Source organism: Narcine bancroftii, chromosome 2 (assembly GCF_036971445.1).
Source record: "Narcine bancroftii isolate sNarBan1 chromosome 2, sNarBan1.hap1, whole genome shotgun sequence".
NCBI lineage: Eukaryota > Metazoa > Chordata > Chondrichthyes > Torpediniformes > Narcinidae > Narcine > Narcine bancroftii.
The window spans coordinates 307,722,369-307,742,399 of NC_091470.1; the positions used below are offsets into that span (position 1 = coordinate 307,722,369).

The 20,031-nt window shown below is 39.1% G+C and overlaps 1 protein-coding gene across 3 annotated transcripts in view; it reads left to right on the plus strand.

Annotated features, from left to right (window-relative positions):
- The window catches only part of prkdc (protein kinase, DNA-activated, catalytic subunit), a 287,184-nt gene that overhangs the window by 129,830 nt on the left and 137,323 nt on the right, over window positions 1–20,031 (plus strand). For all 3 annotated transcript variants that reach the window (XM_069921531.1, XM_069921532.1, XM_069921533.1), the window contains exons 32-39: window positions 455–681; window positions 2,324–2,532; window positions 4,282–4,405; window positions 6,567–6,725; window positions 7,276–7,479; window positions 13,487–13,672; window positions 14,754–14,858; window positions 19,511–19,678. In XM_069921531.1, the coding sequence (XP_069777632.1) occupies window positions 455–681; window positions 2,324–2,532; window positions 4,282–4,405; window positions 6,567–6,725; window positions 7,276–7,479; window positions 13,487–13,672; window positions 14,754–14,858; window positions 19,511–19,678 (1,382 nt within the window). The remainder of the gene's footprint in view (window positions 1–454; window positions 682–2,323; window positions 2,533–4,281; window positions 4,406–6,566; window positions 6,726–7,275; window positions 7,480–13,486; window positions 13,673–14,753; window positions 14,859–19,510; window positions 19,679–20,031) is intronic.

Consider the following 20,031-nt stretch of genomic DNA (forward strand, 5'->3'; position numbering starts at 1 on the left):
AAAGCTTTCGCATCCTTCTTGTAATGAGGTGACCAGAATTGTACACAATACTCCAAATGCGTCCTAACCAAAATTTTTTATTGCTGCCACATAGCTTCTTTACATTTATACTCAATGTCCCTCCCAATGAAAGCAAAGATTCCACCTCTACCACCCATCTACTTGCGAGGCTACAATTCTCTGCAATTCTATAATTCTCTAAGTTCCTGTAAATATATTATTGGGCACCATAAAGACAAGTTTCCCTCTTTGCATATTTTCTATTCAAAATGTGAGTTTATTGTTCTCAGTCTTGTGAATCGTGTTGCATGTGATTGGCAGATCTTGTGCTGCAGTGCACAGTGAAATTTTCCTCTCTCTCGAGACCACGTTGGAAGAAGGGAAGAGTGGAAATTCTTGGAACATTGAGCAAAAAGTTAAATGTCATACATGTATTTTTGGTGTTGTTTTGCAGGTACTTCCCAGAAATCTGGTTTCCTAAAAGCAATAAATTTCTTTCTAAAAAATCTTGCAATGAATGACATTGGAGCTGCAGAGAAGTGCTTTGCTTATGGGATCAAGGGCATACTTTACAGTCCAAGAGAAAAAGAAGAATACAGTTATAGTAAATGCACAATTATTGTCCGGATTATGGAGTTCGTTAGTATGGTTCTGGAGAATTGCCAGCAAGATTTCTGGAAGGTAGTAATTAAAGTTCTTGTGTTTTCTGTGCACTTGCATTGAGAGTCATGGAGTTTTACAACATGAAGTAAATCTGTAGGAGATGCACATTTATGGTCAACTTTGCTTTGCAAATGCTTTTCATTTGCTATATTATCTGTTTTTCTAGTTCCATTCAACCATGTACTTGATGCAAATATCATTAGTGTGTAAAATTAAGTTGCTAAATGTGCATTCTGCCTCTCTGTCTCACAGTGCAATGCTAATCGACTGTTGAAAGTTGATAGTTATTTTCAGTAATCCTCTGACATTGGTGTGTTGTCCCAGCCTGTTGGCCAATCTTGACAAATATGAGGATCTGTGATGATTTAACTTCAGCAGCCCATAAATACAGAAGCTATTAATTAACATTCTTTTGATTTCTTTTTCATTCTCTTATGTAAAAGTTATTTGAATTCTTCTAAATGTGACCATTTCCTATAGCATTGAGAGTGCCCCAGTATTAAACATTAGTATTGTGAAACAATACCTGTTACTTGATATTTCTCATGACAAAATGGGAAATTGGAATATTGAGTCCAGGCTGTTGTTCTGAAGCTAATCCCAACCATATCAAGCTCTGCTGTAATAATTGATAAAGAACTTGTGGATGTCCGTTCATTTCCATCTTTGCAGTCATTAAGAAGCTGAAAGGACTCAGCAGATCTGGCAGGATCCGCAGAGAAAAATGAACAATCAAAACACTCTTGCAGCCAGAAAATAGCATGGTTTGTCCAGTCACGACTGAACTCCCTCTCTCCAAACCCCCACCCCCAACCCACTACTTTTCCCCCAAAAAACTCTGGGGATTTGGCAGTGGGAATACTGAATGTCATAGGGAAGTGGTTAGATTCAATGAAGACAATCATTTACCTGGCATTTAAGTGGCACAAATTTTTATCAGCCCATGCCTAAATATTGATGGGGTGTTGGGGTATGGAGGTGAGGACTGCTTACTGAGGAGCTGCATAAACAAATATTTTAGCCTTATGGAAGAGAAATTGTGGATGAAATTGCTGAAGATGGCTTGCCCTTGGCCATGTCCTGAACCACTCTTGCATTAATATTCTGTAGCTGGGATTGTTGACCTTCAGTGACCTCAATGATTTTTTGGCAGGGTATGGCGTACTTTCCTTTTGATACTTACTAGGCTCTTTGATATCACATTTGATGTCAAAGACAATTACTCTCATGTCACATTGGGAATTTAACTCTTTGGTTCATATTTGGCCCAAAGCTGTGAGCAGAGTGGACTTCGTGAAACCAAATCTTGACAACCGTAAGGAATTTATTGGTGAATAAGTGATGCGTGACTACACTGTGCATGGCACCTTCCATCACTCTTCTGACGATAGGAGTGGACAACTTTTGCATAATAAGATGGATGGTATTTCTCTTGCTATTTATGAGCTGTGCATAATAGGGCAATTTTCCACATTGCTGAATAGCTGACATAAATACACTGAAGCAGCCTCTTTATGGAGAACAGAAGAAAATAAAATGAAGCAAATGTTCTCAGAATTTAAATTCCAAATTAATGAGTACAAGTTTTTGTTCATTGATTTTGGTTATTTAAATATTGCTTTTGGAATTTTTATTTCCTTTCTTTCCATTTTCTCTTCAGGTACTCGAGAAAGACTTGCTAAATTCCAATTTGTTTGAACTGATAGCAGTAGTTGTGGCTGATCCAACCAGTGTTGGGTTTAATATGGCAGATGTTCAAGTGATGAAAGATTTGCCTGACCGTTGTGTAAGGCTTTTGAAAGCTGTGGTAAAATCACCTTATTCCAAAATGTTGGAAGACAGCATGAGAAAAAGAATCACAACACAGAGGTAAGATGGAAAATGTCTTTGAGTAATAAAAAGAGCAATATAATCCTTGGCAATGAGTTGCCAAGGTGTATGAAAACAATTTGCATTTACATTGTACTTTTAACATTGCAAAATACCAAAGGTAATTGTGAGGAGTGTAATTAGGCAAAATTAACTATTAGGTGGGTGCAGAGAGATTGAGAGGTGAGCCAAAAATTGGTCATGGCCTTGAGATGGAGAGGTTAAGCTGTGAATCTGCATGGCTAAAGATGTGGCTACTATGGTGGAGAAAAGGAGCCATGTTATGTTGGATGAACAAATGTTGGATGATTCTTAGATTTCCATAAGATTAAAATTATAGACATAACGACACTGAACCATGAACAGGTATGAACATATAATTGAGCATTTTAAATTTTGATATTATGCAAGATTTAGGAACGCAAAATCAGAGCCCTTGATAGCGGTAAAGAAGGCCTATTGGTTAAGGCATTGAGAATAAAACTGAGGAAGACGTGTTACAGCTATATAAAACTTAATTTAGGCTGCACTTAGTAATGGGTGTGGTTCTGGTCACTCCAATACAGGAAGGATATTGAGGCTTTGGAACAGGTACAGAAGAGCTTTATCAGGATGATGCCTGGATTAAAGCGTATGAGCCATCATGAGAGATTGTACAAACTTGGGTTTTTTCTCTGCAGTTTTGGAGGATGAGGGGAGACCTGATAGAAGTTCATAAAATTATTGAGAGGCATAAATAAGATGAACAGTCAGAATCTTTTTCCCAGGTAAAATGTCAAATACTGGTGGACATTAATTTTTATGAGGAGAGGAGGGGGTATAATAGCATTTCCGAGATTTCTAGATAAGCATATTAATATGGAGGGATACGTATTGTGCAAGCCGCAGAATTTCAGTTTAACTTGGCATCATGTTGGACACTGGCGTTGTGGGCTGCCGTACTGTTGTATGGTATGTTCAAAGATGCTAATCAGGGAACATAGAACTAATGGTAGAGAGAGTGGTTTGGCATAGGATGGACAGTAGCAGTGTGAGATGAATTCAGGTTGATGAAGAGTAGAATGGGTGGAATAGTTGGGGCTGAAGGTGATGGCAATGTTTCAGAATTTCAGCTATGGATTGGCTATGAAGTTCCTGTTGAGGTTAAATCAGATATGAATGTGATAAAACAAAGGTTTGGAATGGAGTTACTACCAAGTGTATGGATATTTTAACTTTGTTGCAGTAAAAAAGGAAAAGATTGTTGGAGTTCTCACCATCTTTAGTGTGAATGGATGACTGATTATTAGACAGTGATCACTACCCGAAAGATTACTCTTCGATTCACTAAAATGAACTTTCCAAGCATTAGGGTATTTGGTAAATATGAAGTAAAAGGAAAAATCAATTTCAGGCTACCCTAATATGATTCCTTGGTTGAAAATTTCCTTGACTATCACCTTTGGAAACATTCATACTCTTCACAGGGTATGAATCTGGAAAAAAAATGATGTGGAGAAACTGCATGGTAGATGTATCAAATAAAATGTGCCCCCGGTAATCATTTCAACATGAATAGTCTGAGCCAGTGAAATTTCAGCATGAGATTTTGCACAAGGTCATCTTTTAAAAAAAATGCCTGCATGATATTTAAACATTTTATTATTATTAAGTGATAATTGAGTGTTTACATAATTTTGTTGCTTTTTTTTAGATTCCCAAAATTTGAATTTATTCTTTCATTAAATTATGTTTTAATTTGTGCTACAGCATTGAAGATCTATGCAGTGTGGACCTATATAGTCAGATAGATCATAACAAGTTAAGCTTCATCCTATCAGCATGCAAACAGCTTTACAAGGCTGAACTTCTCAACTCTGTTTTGAAGTGGCAGGTAATTTTCAAATGTCACAGTTCAGATTTATTGTCAGAGTACATGCACAATATCACATACAACCCTGAGATTCTTTTTCCTTCGGCCAGACAGAATTTATATTTATTGGTAGTGAAAACAACGGGACTCAAGAAAAGATGTGTGTACAAAAGAGAGAAATGAAAACAAAGAAAGAAATGATGTAAATAAACTTTAATACAGAAAAACTAAATATTCATTAATAAATAATGTGCTAAGTAAGAGTCCTTAAATGAGTCTCTGATTGAGTTTGTTGTTTAGAAATCTGTTGGTGGTGGAGTAGCAACTGTTCCTGAACCGATTGGCACCCATACCTATTTTCTGATGGCAGCAGCGAGAGACAAAGTGTGTGGTGTGCATCCTTGATGATTGCTGCTGCTCTTTGATGGCAGCATTCCATGTAGATTTTCTAGATGGTGGGAAGTGTCTTGCCTGTGATGTACTAGGCTGTGTCCACGACCATTTGCAGGCCTTTCTGCTTCGAGGTATTGATGCTTCCATACCAGGCCATGATGCAGCTGGTCAGCACACTTTGCACTACACAACTGTAAAAGTCTGCCAGGGTTTCTGATGTCATAGCAAACCTCTGCAAACTCCTGAGAAAGTAGAGGTGCTGATGTACTTTCTTCACAATTCCATTCATGTGTTGGGCCCAGGAAAAATCCTCCAAGTTACTGACTCCCAGGAATTAAAATTTGTTCAGTGTAATTGAACCACAGGTGATTTATTTGTTTCTTAATAATATCCAAACAACCTGTAAAAGTTTAGGACAAATTGAACATTTAATAACAAATACAAGCATGGCATTTCATTAGAACATAAAAACACTACAGCACAAGAATAGTCCACGATGTCTTTGTCAACCATGATGACCTTTTAAACTACACATTTATTGTACCCCCTCTTCCCTGCCTCTTCATGTTCTCTGTTCAATTCCCCCTTGAACTTAGCAGATACTTTAATTGGGCGTCTTTTGGCAATGATTCTGTGATCTGGTTTGATTGTTGCATTCTGAATTATTCCTGTTGAGGTGATTGCAAACATCTATGGTTCTTCATCCCAATGGTTCTTGTCTTTCCTCTGAACATGTGTTCATTCACTCTCATTCTCACTGTGTAACTTATTGTGATTCAACCAGAGGCCCACACAAAATAAACAATCTAAATCCAGCTTGAAATGAGATTAAAGACACAACCCCCTCCCCCCCCCCAGAATAAGGGCATTTTCTTTCCTGCTATTATCAGACTCTTGAATCGACCTCTCATCAGTAAAATATGATTGCCTCTGCAATGCTTAACTGAACTTTTCTCTTTTTCAACCACTTTGTCCTAGTCACACAATCCCCTGCACTTTTTGGTTTGTTGAAATTCTATATCCTGCATTTTTTTAAGAAGAATTATTGCATTACATGCTGTATTTATGTTTGGGTTGACTTGTATGGAGAGCACACAAAAAAAAATCATATCTTGGTTCACATGACAGTAAACCAATCAATTCACTTTGGTGTAGTTAAGGGAAATGCATGTGTGTGCTTATTTCTTCCACAGAGTTAAAGATATACTTGTGTCATCAGAAGGAAGAGAGAAATTAATGTTTTCACTGTGCCGTACGTCTCTATTCCTGGTAGCAGACTCAAGAATAGGGAGGCTTTCACTCTCTGGAAGAATGATAAGAATTAGTTGGGATGAGAATATGTTTTTAAGAGTCAATGGAAAAAATAAAATTGATAACTGGTTCACGCAACATGCATATTTATTTAGACATTTTTAAATCAATTTTTCAAACATTATGTCAAATTTTCTCTTCAGTATTGGCAGGAGGTACAGTTTGTACCTCCAAGAAAGGCTTGAGAATCATAATAACAGAAGCTTATAGCAAAAAAAAGGTGCACAACATCAAAACACTGAAAACATTTTGGAAAGTGATCTGTATAATTCTCAATCTGAGAGTTTTTCCAAATGGCCTTTTTTCCACATCCAAGATGTTTTACCTGCTGTTTATATAAAAGTTCCCTTTTGTGTAGATGGTTTGGGTAATCTGATTCAATAATAATGATTGACTAAATTTTATTGTGTACGTACTTAAAGAAACATTTGGTTAATTACCATTTCATTACAGTGTTCTAAATGCGACTTTATTACAGACAGGGAGTCACAGCATGCCACTGAATTCAAAGCTTTTATCAGCTGTCTACAAAGGAATGGCACCTGGAGATGAGAGGAAGTCCCTGCCATCAATAGATGTTAGCAGTAAGATGCTAGCAGATGGACTTTTACAACTGTCATTTTCCCTTGAAGTGGAGGTAAGAGATTGTTCCAAGATTAATGAAACCTGATGCCCTCAAAGGGTGACCTGCTTTTTTTCATAAAATATTATAGCCTGAAGAATATATCATTGGCTGATAAACTTTGTCATAAATCAGCATCTTTCCATTCTGAGCATTCAGAATTGCTAATTTAATAGTTCAAAGAATGTTAATCTATTCTATTTTGTGAGTTGCCATCAGATTCAACAAGTTGTCAAAAGCTTTCTTTCTTGTTAGAATGAATGCAATTAGCAAGGTTTTGAATAACGATATCAGAAGCAGTTAAGCTCTTCACATGGATACAATTCCTTGTGTTGTTATTTTAATCAAGCTTATTGCTACCACATCTATGATGTCATGGTTGGGTGTAAGAACTTTATTTAGTAATTCATTTGTGAGGGATATTGAGAGGTTTATTTCTTTAAAGGCATAAGATGAATTTAAGAAGATTAGATTGAATTTGAAGATAATTTCTGTGGCATTTTTAATATTGCCAGGTATTGAAGGTGATGCTCTCTTGACGATTTTTTGTTTCTTGATCCTGTAGTGTAAATATCTGGTTTCCTTGCTATTGAATACAGTGGAACTCTCTGTGCCACTTTCGGGGGCATCCCAGAGAAATTTCATCAGATTTTTCCATGGTGAATACTTCTACAATTTGTTTCCTGAAACCATTAATACTGAATTGCTCAGAAATCTCAACTCTTCAGTTGCCTTGTTAATGGCATCGGCAAGTGAAAACTCCAAAATGGTAAGAACTGCTCTCATTACAATTGCTTAAATTGAAATTTGATAAAGGTGACAGCAATTAAAAAAGGCATTCTTTATGCAGATGTTGTCTTGGGTAAACTTATACCTCTCATTTTGTTCGTTTTAGATTGGTCACAGTGTTCGAGCTACCGAAAGAAAATAGACACACACACCGAGAGCAGTTCAGTTTATACAAGTCTTTATTACTAAATCTAAAGCTGAATTCACACTACAATATGCAAGTCCTTCCCAATTATACTTATCAATGCCTGGACTGGTCCCAACTGCCAAAGCGAGGCGACTACTACACACTTGTAGTAGGTTGTCTGGGCGTCGGTAGTAGCTTCTCCACCTCCCCTGACTGAGACATTAGCTGGACTCTTGAAGTTCTTCTTGCTGAGAGATGTTGCCACCTCTTGGAGAGTCTCAAACTTCAGGAGTGGGACCATGGCTTATATTACGCAAAAGTTGTTTACTTCAGATCTTATCTCTGAACAAATGATTTAATTATCTTCAAGGCCTCCTGACAGTCTGCGACCAACAAAAGAAAACTGCATCTCTGGGCCTCATGGTGGAAGTTGGATAATGTCTACTGATTCATATGCATCCCTGGGCCCCATAGTGTAAATTAGATAATGTCTTTTGATTCAACTGCATCCTGGGCCCCATGGTGGAATTTAGGTGTGTTTACTAAATATGCATCCTGGGCCTCATGGTGTAAATGGATTATGTTGGCTGATTCTAAAAAACAAGCAGGTTCTCAGCCTTGCAGCTGCAGAAGTAAAAAAACACAGTTTAAATCTTCCATTACAGATGTCCACTAATATTTTTGCACTGTTGGTCAAGTAACACCATTGTATGATAGATCGTGTGAGATGGACAGTATTAGTTAAGAAATCCTAAAATAAATTGAGGTCCCCCCACATTATGAGGGATAGTGTTCCTAAAAATATTCTGTATTGTAAAAACACAAAGCAGGGGAAACTCAGCAGGTCAAACAGTGTACTTTATATAGCAAAGATAAAGATTCATAACCAATGTTTCAGGCATGAGCCCTTCATCAAGGTCTTTATTGTGATTGAGGCGCCTGCAAGCAAACACCAAGACACAAGAGAAACTTGTCCGTGAACTACTCTTTGCAGACGATGCCGCTTTAGTTGCCCATTCAGAGCCAGCTCTTCAGCGCTTGACGTCCTGTTTTGCGGAAACTGCCAAAATGTTTGGCCTGGAAGTCAGCCTGAAGAAAACGGAGGTCCTCCATCAGCCAGCTCCCCACCTTGACTACCAGCCCCCCCACATCTCCATCGGGCACACAAAACTCAAAACGGTCAAGCAGTTTACCTATCTCAGCTGCACCATTTCATCAGATGCAAGGATCGACAACGAGATAGACCACAGACTCGCCAAGGCAAATAGCGCCTTTGGAAGACTACACAAAAGAGTCTGGAAAAACAACCAACTGAAAAACCTCACAAAGATTAGCGTATACAGAGCCGTTGTCATACCCACACTCCTGTTCGGCTCCGAATCATGGGTCCTCTACCGGCATCACCTACGGCTCCTAGAACGCTTCCACCAGCGTTGTCTCTGCTCCATCCTCAACATTCATTGGAGCGCTTTAATCCCTAACGTCGAAGTACTCGAGATGGCAGAGGCCGACAGCATCGAGTCCACGCTGCTGAAGATCCAGCTGCGCTGGGTGGGTCACGTCTCCAGAATGGAGGACCATCACCTTCCCAAGATCGTGTTATATGGCGAACTCTCCACTGGCCACCATGACAGAGGTGCACCAAAGAAGAGGTACAAGGACTGCCTAAAGAAATCTCTTGGTGCCTGCCACATTGACCACCGCCAGTGGGCTGATATCGCCTCAAACCGTACATCTTGGCGCCTCACAGTTCGGCGGCCAGCAACCTCCTTTGAAGAAGACCGCAGAGCCCACCTCACTGACAAAAGACAAAGGAGGAAAAACCCAACACCCAACCCCAACCAACCAATTTTCCCCTGCAACCGCTGCAACCGTGTCTGCCTGTCCCGCATTGGACTTGTCAGCCACCAACGAGCCTGCAGCTGACGTGGACATTTACCCCCTCCATAAATCTTCGTCCGCGAAGCCAAGCCAAAGAAGACATGGTCTGCATCGTAATTTTTTTGCACGCCATGAAGCCAGGTCATCTGCACGTGCATCAAAAACTGCGAGTGGGGAAAAAAAATTGTATTCATGTGTTTAGTTTTTTTTTCCCATTTATAATTTCACAAAAGTGAATTTTTATTCAATTAGCCAGATTTTTTTCGGTACCGATTTGTGATTTCCAAAGGCCAATTTGTGTTGCCCAAACTGCCATAATGCAGATATTGCTTATTCTGTTGACACAGCATCTTAAAGTCTTAGAGGAGGATGCTAAATGAAGTTTGCTTTGGTTTCTTTCAAACCATATTTTACTCCTGTTTCCCACAATCTATTCAATCATTGCTGATCATCCTCTTCATTGCTAGAAGGATTGAATTTAAAAGCAGGGAGGCTCTTCTGCAACTATACAGGGTGCTGGTGAAGCCTCATCTGTAGTACTGTGTACAGTTCTGGTTTCCTTACACTGCTACCATCAGGAAAAAGGTACAGGAGCCCAAAGACAAGCACCCAGATGCACAAGGACAGCTTTTCCCGCTATCAGATTTCTGAATGGACAATGAACCACCATGACTACCTCACTTTCTCCTATTTTCTTGCACTATTTATTTATTTTTGAAATGTAATTTATACCAATATTTGCACTGTAATGCTGTTGCAAAACAACAAATTTTGTGACATGTTCGTGACAATAAATTCTGATTCTGAAGCTGATGCAAAGGAGATTCACTAGCTTGATTTCGGTGATAAGTGGGTTATGAGGAGAGATTAAATCATCTGGGATTATACTCACTGGAATTTAGAAGAGTGAGGGGATCCTATAGAAACATAAAATTATGAAAAGGTAAGTTAACATGGCAGCAGGTAAGTTGTTTCCACTGGTATGTGAGCCTAGAGCTCAGGGACATAGACTCAAGATTCAGGGGAGTAGATTTGGGACCGAGATGAGGAGGAATTCAGTGCACAGAAGTGCTGGAGAAATTCTCAGGCCAGAAATGTTGATTGCCATTTACTTCCTGTGGCTACTGTGTGGCCTGCTGAGATTCACCAGCACTTTGTGTAGTGCACTCAACCCCAGCATCTGCAGGTTTTCAACTTTAACTGGAATTGAGATGGCACTGATTTTCCCAGAGAGTAGTGAATCTGTGGAATTTTCTGCCTAAGAAAGCAGTAGAGAATCAGAATTAGAATTTATTGTCATAGTGCAAACATTCATTTAAACCACCTTATAACAATAACAATAACTTTAAAAAACCAAAATAGTGCACGAAAAATAAAGAGGTGTCTTTGGTGCGTTGATTGTTCAGGAATCTGTTGGCAGTGGGGAAGAAACTGTCCTTGTGCCATTGAGTGCTTGTCTTCAGGGTCCTGTACCTTTTCCCTGATGGTAGCAGTGTGAAGAGGGCATAACCTGGGTGGTGGGAGTCTTTGAGGATAGAGGCTGCTTTATTAAGACACTACCTCTTGTTGATGTCCTGGATTGAGTGAAGGCTGGTGTCTGTGATGTCACCAGCCGAGTTTACAACCCTCTGGAGTTTTTTCTTCTCCTGAGAGTCAGCGCCTCCACATCAAAGAGTGATGCAACCAGCTAGAATGCTTTCTACGGTACATCTGTAGAGGTTTTCAGGAGATGTATCGAATCTCCTCAAGCACCTCACAAAGTATAGCTGCTGACGAGCCTTCTTTGTGATTACATTGGCGTGGAGGCTCCATGACAGATTCTCTGTTTCACTGCTACCTTTAGACAGAAGGCACAGAAGACTGAAGTCCAGCACTTCTAGATTCAAGAGGTTTTTTTTAAAATTCAACAGCTATCAGGCTCTTGAAACTCCCCATCCTACTCTTTACCTAACAATAAACTAGTCCGGGTCAGCCAAAATTTCTGTTTGCTCTTTTTTTTCCTTACACTAACTGCAACTGTGAACAAATATCTATTTATCCTTTTATATTTATTATTTTTTTCTTTCATGGATATTGTGCTAATTTAATAAATACTACTGTAGTTGATGTATCTTGCATACCCATTTGGCTGCAGCAGGTAAGAGTTGACATTGTACTTTTCTATGTGACAATAAACTCTCATTACTCACTAATTGGTTACTATAATTTACTACCTGGTGTAGTCTCTTTGCAAAAAGAATCAAATGTGAGTTGATGACCATCTTGCAGGAGTACAGGGAAGTAAGGAAGTTTGGAATTAAACGGATTGGTCATCTATGTCTAGTTTAGATTCATTTAGGAACATAGGAAGTAGGAACAGGAGTAGGCCAAAAATGGCCCATCGAGCCTGCTCCGCCATTCAATACAATCATGGCTGATCTAATTTATGACCTAACTCCACTTACCTGCCTTCTCCCCATATCCCCTAATTCCTCTATCATGTAAAAATTTATCTAACCGAATTTTAAATATGTTTAATGAAGCAGCCTCAACCAATTCCCTGGTTAGAGAATTCCAAACATTCACTACTCTCTGGGAAAAACTATTTTTCCTCATCTCTGTCCTAAATCTACTCCCCCGAATCTTGAGTCTGTGTCCTCTGGTTTTAGTTTACCCGGCCAGCTCAAAAAACCTTCCTACATCTATCCTATCCATACCCTTCATAATCCTATATGTTTCTATAAGATCTCCTCTCATTCTTCTGAACTTGAGCGAATATAATCCTAGACGATTTAATCTTTCATCATAAGTCAACCCCTTCATCCCAGGGATCAACCTAGTAAACCTCCTCTGGACCGTCTCCAAAGCCAGTATATCCTTCCTCAAATATGGAGACCAGAACTGGACACAGTACTCCAGGTGCAGTCTCACCAGTACCTTATACAGTTGCAACATTACCTCCCTACTCCTGAATTCAATTCCTCTAGCGATGAAGGCCAACATTCCATTTGCCTTCTTCCTGCAACCTAACTTTTTGCGATTCATGCACAAGCACTCCCAAGTCCCTCTGCACAACAGCATGCTGTAGTTTTTCACCCTTTAAATAATATTCAGCTCTTTTATTTTTCTTGCCAAAGTGGATAACCTCACATTTACTAACATTGTACTCCATCTGCCAGACCATTGCCCACTCATCCAGCTTAACTATATCCTTCTGCAGACTCTCCACATCCTCATTACAATTTGCTCTTCCACTCAACTTGGTGTCATCTGCAAACTTGGCTACACCACATTTTGTCCCCTCCTCCAAGTCATCAATGTAAATGATGAACAGTTGTGGGCCTAACACCGACCCCTGCGGCACCCCACTTACCACTCTCTGCCAACCTGAAAAACTCCCACTTATCCCGACTCTCTGCCTCCTGTCAGACAACCAATTTTCAATCCAGGCCAATATATTTCCCCGGACTCCATTTTGCGGCACCTTATCAAACGCTTTCTGGAAATCCAAATATACAGCATCAATCTGTTCCCCTCTAGCCAACACACCCATTATATCCTCAAAGAATCCTAAAAAGTTTGTCAAACAAGATCTTCCCTTTCTAAAACCATGCTGCATCTGCCTGATTGAACCCTTACGTTCCAAAAGTTTCACTATTTCATCTTTGGCTAAATGGCAACTTCTGGTGTTTAAATAAATGTGAGATGAACAATATGACAATGTTGTTTCATAATCATAACCAGGGATGAAGCTTTATGTAATAAATCACCAGAGTAGAGGTTTGTAAAATTATGAAATTAGGATAAGTGGATTAATTTTATGATCACTACTGCATGCACTGGCTCAAATCTTTCATCTTACTTTAGTCACCTGTGCAGGGGGAAGAAAAAAAACAGGAATTGTGCAGAGTTGAATTTATAGCTTTTATAAATTCTGCAATATTTTTGCAGATATTGCACTCTTGAATTGACCACACATAATGCTCACTTCCTTTTACAGGTGAGCATTGTTCTCAATGGATTGCTTGACCAGAGTTTCAGAGATCACAGTGTACGAAAAAAGCAGGGTATTCTGCTGGTCAATGCTGTACTTAACAACTGGTTAAAACTTGAGTCTTGGTGGTCAGTGGGATCCAGCCCTGAGAACAAGATGGCTGCCTTGACACTCCTTTCCAAAGTGCTTCAGGTATATTTTGTTAACCAATGGGATGTGTGCCTTTTAAGTGTGAATAAAATGTAGTCGGCATTGAAAATATTAAATCTTAAGCCAATATGCCCTACCTTGTATCGAAGAATGATGACTGATCTTTGACTTGAGAAGAAAATAAAGAGAAGAAATAATTCAGAGAAGGAGGTTAACCAGACACTTTATATAGTTATAGGCCTGGCAATAATTAGTCCCCCAGGGAGTTAGAGAAATGGAGACAGGAGTCCAAGAATGACGGCACATGGTAGGCAGTGAATATGGGGAAGTATGCAAGGAGGGGAGAGAAGCAAAATTTCACTGTCTAAATGTGGCAAAAAATTAGAGAAGAAGGAATGTTTTATAGATATAAATATGAAATTTATGCAACTGTAACAGACTTTGTAATTAATTGCTTTCCGTTTCACCTTCCCATTGTAATATTCTACTATTTAGAGGTTCTCATTTTTTTTGAGCATATCACAAAAACCATGGAATTTTATTCAATAAAATATTCTAAAAATGACTCCGAAAATTACCCAATAAATTTGATGGATTTTTTTTTGTTGAGTTGCCTGATTGTGTGGTGACATGTGGTCCTAGATTCACCATAATTTTCTCAGTTAAACATTGTCAGGAACAAAAATTGTGTCATTGGAGCCAACTTTAAAGTTTGCACTCATCTTATGGGATTTCACCCACTTCTCGATCAGTAACTTGGGTCACTTTTCCAATTTTTTTATTACCAGCCTTGAAGATATTTTTTTTTCTGCACTGTGGCGTCTTTTGTTTGGGTTCTGTGAAATTTATTTGGACTATTTTTCTACCATAAAGGTTCTCAAACCAATGTTACAGTCCTCAAAGTAGATCCAGGTTGAACTTGAACGATTTGTACCACTGATTCATGCATGGATAAATAGATGAAATATATTTTAAATTTTTGCTTCATTATGCTTTTGTGAACCAAGATTTATAACTTGTTACTCTAAAAGATTTCCTTGGAAATCATGCAATCAGATGATGAAAAAGTTATTTAAGGGATGTAAATATTTTTTGTTGATTTGACTTTTTTTTTCCTTTTTAGATTGATTCATCAGTGTCTTCTGGCAACAGTCATGAAGCATTTGATATGGTTTTCCATACTTATACCACTATATTAACAGACTCAACATTAGCTTTAAACTTGAAGGTATCTTTTTCAATTTTGTGGGGAAGCTAAGTACTGTATTATCTTTATAGGAACATAAAGGTAGAGTTTCACATGGGAGTTAGGTGTATACAATACGGTGAAGTAAATAGTACGAAACACTGTGAAGGTTATTCCTAGGGAAGATAGTGTGAAAACCGTTTTATTGTGGGGGATACACGTATAAAATACACTGGTAGTTCATTTTGCAATCATGATGGATTTCCCGGAACCCGAGTGCCAATTAAGCCAACAGTAAAAGACGCCATTACATAATCTTTCTCATTGGCTGAACACCAGTGATGTAATTAACTGAATAAATAAGTACTGGTCGGGTCAGATACAGCAATGAGCTCTCTGAACCCTTCTCCATTAACAATGGCGTGAAGCAAGGCTGTGTTCTCGCACCAACCCTCTTTTCAATCTTCTTCAGCATGATGCTGAACCAAGCCATGAAAGACCTCAACAATGAAGATGCTGTTTACATCCGGTACCGCACGGATGGCAGTCTCTTCAATCTGAGGCGCCTGCAAGCTCACACCAAGACACAAGAGCAACTTGTCCATGAACTACTCTTTGCAGGGGGCGTGGCAAGATGGCGTAGGGAGCAGACGTGCATTCCCGGTCTCCCCCAGGCAGTTATATAAATACCCGTTTTAAGAATATTTCTTTTCTGTTAAAAGTCTTTGTTTTGTTTATCAATTGTTTTTAGTTTAAAATGGCAACAAAGATTAAGGAAAATAGAGTTCAAATACAGAACAAAACTACACTCTCCGATTTTGGAAGAAACTCGGCCTACCTGCCCAGACAGAACCACGGAGTCAAGGCTGGAATTTTCTTAAGAACGGAGCTCATTAATTGGACTGTCGGATAAGCTGGCCTTGGACACCCCTCTGAAAGATGGTGATGAATATTGATTTGAAATGTTTTATGAAGATAAATTGCAGTAATTGGCATTGGTTGCCCGTGAGTTTTAAAAATCCAGATAACATTAAAGTTTATTAGTGATTTCTTTCGGATGGAATATCGGAAGGATGAATTTATTATCTATAAATACAGAACAAAATTACATTCTTTGACTTTGGAAGAAATTTGACCTATTTGCCCAGACAGAGCTGGAGTTGGTGCTGGAATTTTCTCAAGAACAGAACTTATTAAAGTTGATTTCGGACTCTTTTTTGAAAGATGGCGACGAATGTTGATTTGAAATATTTGAAATATTTTCTGAAGATAAACATATATATGGAACTCCTTGACCTGCAATAAGGTTTATCAGTGATTTTTTTTTGGATGGAATATTGGAAGAGTGAATTTATTATCTGTGAGTATGCATACATTGCAAACAGATTTTAATAGTTTTGAAAAGGTTTTTTTTTAACTAAACAACAAGATCAGTTTAATATTGAGAAAATTGGAAAAAACGGAAACTTTATTATTAAATTTGGAAATTCAGTAGAAAGAAACTATGAACAAGATTGATGATTTATAAAATTAAAGTCGAAGGAGCAATGTCCAAGAAGAGTTAAAAATTTTGAATAAGTTTTTCTTGAAAATAAACAATAATTTCAACTTAACATTGAGAAGATTGACAAAGTGGAAAATTTGGTATTAAATTGGGAAACACAGAAGAAAGAACTTATGAATAACATTGATGCTTTAGAAGATCAAGACCGAAGGAATTATGTTCAAGAAAATTTTAAAAGATTTGAAAAAAAAACTTTTTTTGAAAGTAAGCTACAAATTCAACTTGAGACTGAGAAGAATGGAAGATACGGCGTTGAACTGGGATGTTCAGAGGTGTTTTAATTCAGTGGATGAAATTCAGGAAGACTTGAAAAAAAAATTAAAAAAAAACTTTTATTGATTGTAAACAATGTTTAACTCAGTGTTGGGAGGGTGGAAAGGGTGCAAAATTTAATATCAAGTTTGGATTTTCAAAAAAAAGAGTTTATGAATAAGATTGGTTAAATTGATGGACCGGGGTTTTATGGATATAAGAAATGATGATTTTTCGGTTTATACGTCTATTTTGTCTGCCTGGGGGGGGGGGGGTGGGGGGGGAGTGGTACTTCTGCTCCCGAAAGTCATATGCCACTTGTGGTTTATACCACACCCATTTGGGTTTTTGGGAATTAACCACCACAAGGTGGTTTCCTATGGGGTTAGGGGAGGTGGGGGGGGGGGGTGAAAATTTGAAAATTATTTAGTATCTATTATGTAATATTATACTAAGTCAATTTGAAATGAATGTATGGAGATACTATAAATAAATTTCGAAGAAAAAAAAAGAACTACTCTTTGCAGACGATGCCGCTTTAGTTGCCCATTCAGAGCCAGCTCTTCAGCGCTTGACGTCCTGTTTTGCGGAAACTGCCAAAATGTTTGGCCTGGAAGTCAGCCTGAAGAAAACTGAGGTCCTCCATCAGCCAGCTCCCCACCATGACTACCAGCCCCCCCACATCTCCATCGGGCACACAAAACTCAAAACGGTCAACCAGTTTACCTATCTCGGCTGCACCATTTCATCAGATGCAAGGATCGACGAGATAGACAACAGACTCGCCAAGGCAAATAGCGCCTTTGGAAGACTACACAAAAGAGTCTGGAAAAACAACCAACTGAAAAACCTCACAAAGATGAGCGTATACAGAGCCGTTGTCATACCCACACTCCTGTTCGGCTCCGAATCATGGGTCCTCTACCAGCATCACCTACGGCTCCTAGAACCCTTCCACCAGCATTGTCTCCGCTCCATCCTCAACATTCACTGGAGCGACTTCATCCCTAACATCGAAGTACTCGAGATGGCAGAGGTCGACAGCATTGAGTCCACGCTGCTGAAGATCCAGCTGCGCAGGGTGGGTCACGTCTCCAGAATGGAGGACCATCGCCTTCCCAAGATCATGTTATATGGCGAGCTCTACACTGGCCACCGTGACAGAGGTGCACCAAAGAAAAGGTACAAGGACTGCCTAAAGAAATCTCTTGGTGCCTGCCACATTGACCACTGCCAGTGGGCTGATATCGCCTCAAACCGTGCATCTTAGCGCCTCACAGTTTGATGGGCAGCAACCTCCTTTGAAGAAGACTGCAGAACCCACCTCACTGTCAAAAGGCAAAGGAGGAAAAACCCAACACCCAACCCCAACCAACCAATTTTCCCCTGCAACCGCTGCAACCGTGTCTGCCTGTCCCGCATCGGACTTGTCAGCCACAAACGAGCCTGCAGCTGACGTGGACATTTACCCCCTCCATAAATCTTCGTCCACGAATCCAAGCCAAAGAAGAAGAAGAAAGAAGAAGCTGGGTACAAGAAATTGTTTTATATTTTCATTTGTTTTCAAGTATTTTTTTAGTCAAAATGTTTTCATCTGGGCTGATATTGCTAAAATGGACTGGCACGCTGTGGGGTTGTACTAAGTTAGGTACCTGTGTTATTAGAAAAGAGCCCAGGAAAAAGGTATCAAGAATTCATGTTTGGGAGCTGTCAAAACTGTCAGCATTTTGTCACATTTTAGAACTGACATCAACTTTGGCATACAATAAACTTTGAAATCATTGTTATTATCAGATATAACTCATTCCTCTGCAAGAATTTTAAAGGTTCAATCCACGTATTCTGTGAATGGATCTGAATTTCAAATTTTTACTGCTATTTTTGTTGTACAAATTAATGGAAAATCTTGTTCATACCGGTGTGACTTCAATTTCATGGGAAGAATTGTTCAATGGAAGTTAATAATGTTTTCAGTGCCCCTTTAGTCCATGTTGAACATTACCAGTATTTCACTTTCTGTTCAATGATTAAAATGTAATCTCTGCTTTTTACTGGACCAAAATATCACAGACACTGAGAAAAACAACATATTGGAAATGCTCTGGAGGGAAAGCAATTCATGAGAAGAGAAAAATAGTTTCAACGAATACACTGCTTTGGATACAGCCGGGGGAGGAAATGCCCTATCAGAGGGTAGCAGTGAAGCGAAGATTTTGGCACCAGGGGCTGAAGCTCAGCAGGGGAGGGTGATCAGGTAGAGCGATAGAGGTCAGGTCGCAATTAGGCATTTCTGTGGCTGGAAGCTAAACTCTAGGATGGTGTGTTTTCCCCCCCCCCCCCCCCAATCCTCCCCAGTTTCAGAGTTCAGGATGTCTTTGAATGGGTATACGACATTCTGAGAGGGAAGCAACCAGAGGACATGGTCTATATTGGTAATATTGACAGAGGTAGGAAGGGAGATAGTGTCCTGCACAGCGACTGAAGGGAGTTTGGTAGCAAGTTAAAAAGCTGGACTTCCTGGTTTGTAATTTCTGAAATACTACCTGTATCACTTCCTAGAGAGACATGAAACAGGAAGACAGTGCAGATTAAGGCGTTGTGAAGGATCTGGTGCAAGAGGGAGGGATTCAGATATTTGGATTATGGGGCTCACTTCCAAGGAAGCTGGGATCTGTACAAGAGGAACAGGCAACACCTGAGATGGAGGGGGAATCAATATCCTCATGGGGAAGTAAAAACAATATCCTGATGGAGATGTTTCCTGGTATGACTCTAATGGTAATGTTTTAGTGGACACATTGCCCCCCTTCAGCAAGAAAAATTGTTGCCCAGCTTCTGACATTGCAAAAGTTGTAAATTTTCTGTTTTTTTTTTACAGACCCAGGCTGTGATTATACTCCCTTTTTTCACTCAACTTCCAGAAGAAAATCTTGCAGTGCTTCAAACTGCTCTTGATCAGTTTGTGGCTGCCCATTTCCCAATGAAATCAGATGAATTTCCCAAGGGTACACTGAGGTATAATAACTACATTGACTGCATCAAAAGAGTAAGTGCTGCTCTTTGACAGAAGTGAACTATTTATCTTTTTCTCTTGAATGAGAGTAATAAATTGATTTAATGAATTGAGAGGAAGTGACTTTACAAATCTCCTCTGTTCTTGATTGCAAAGGAACATTTCAGTGGGTTGGAAAAATTAGAAAGATGTATGCAGCTCATGAAAGGCCTGATAGGATAGAAGTGCTTGTATTTGTTTCATCAATTTGGTGAAGATAATTCAGTTACAGGTGTATGATATGATGCCAAGTAAATAATTTGTATTTGTTTATTTTTATTGCTCTAATTTTTGTGGTTTTTTTTTCAAGTTATTGTCCTCTTCTTTGATTAGCTCCCTTGGAGCTT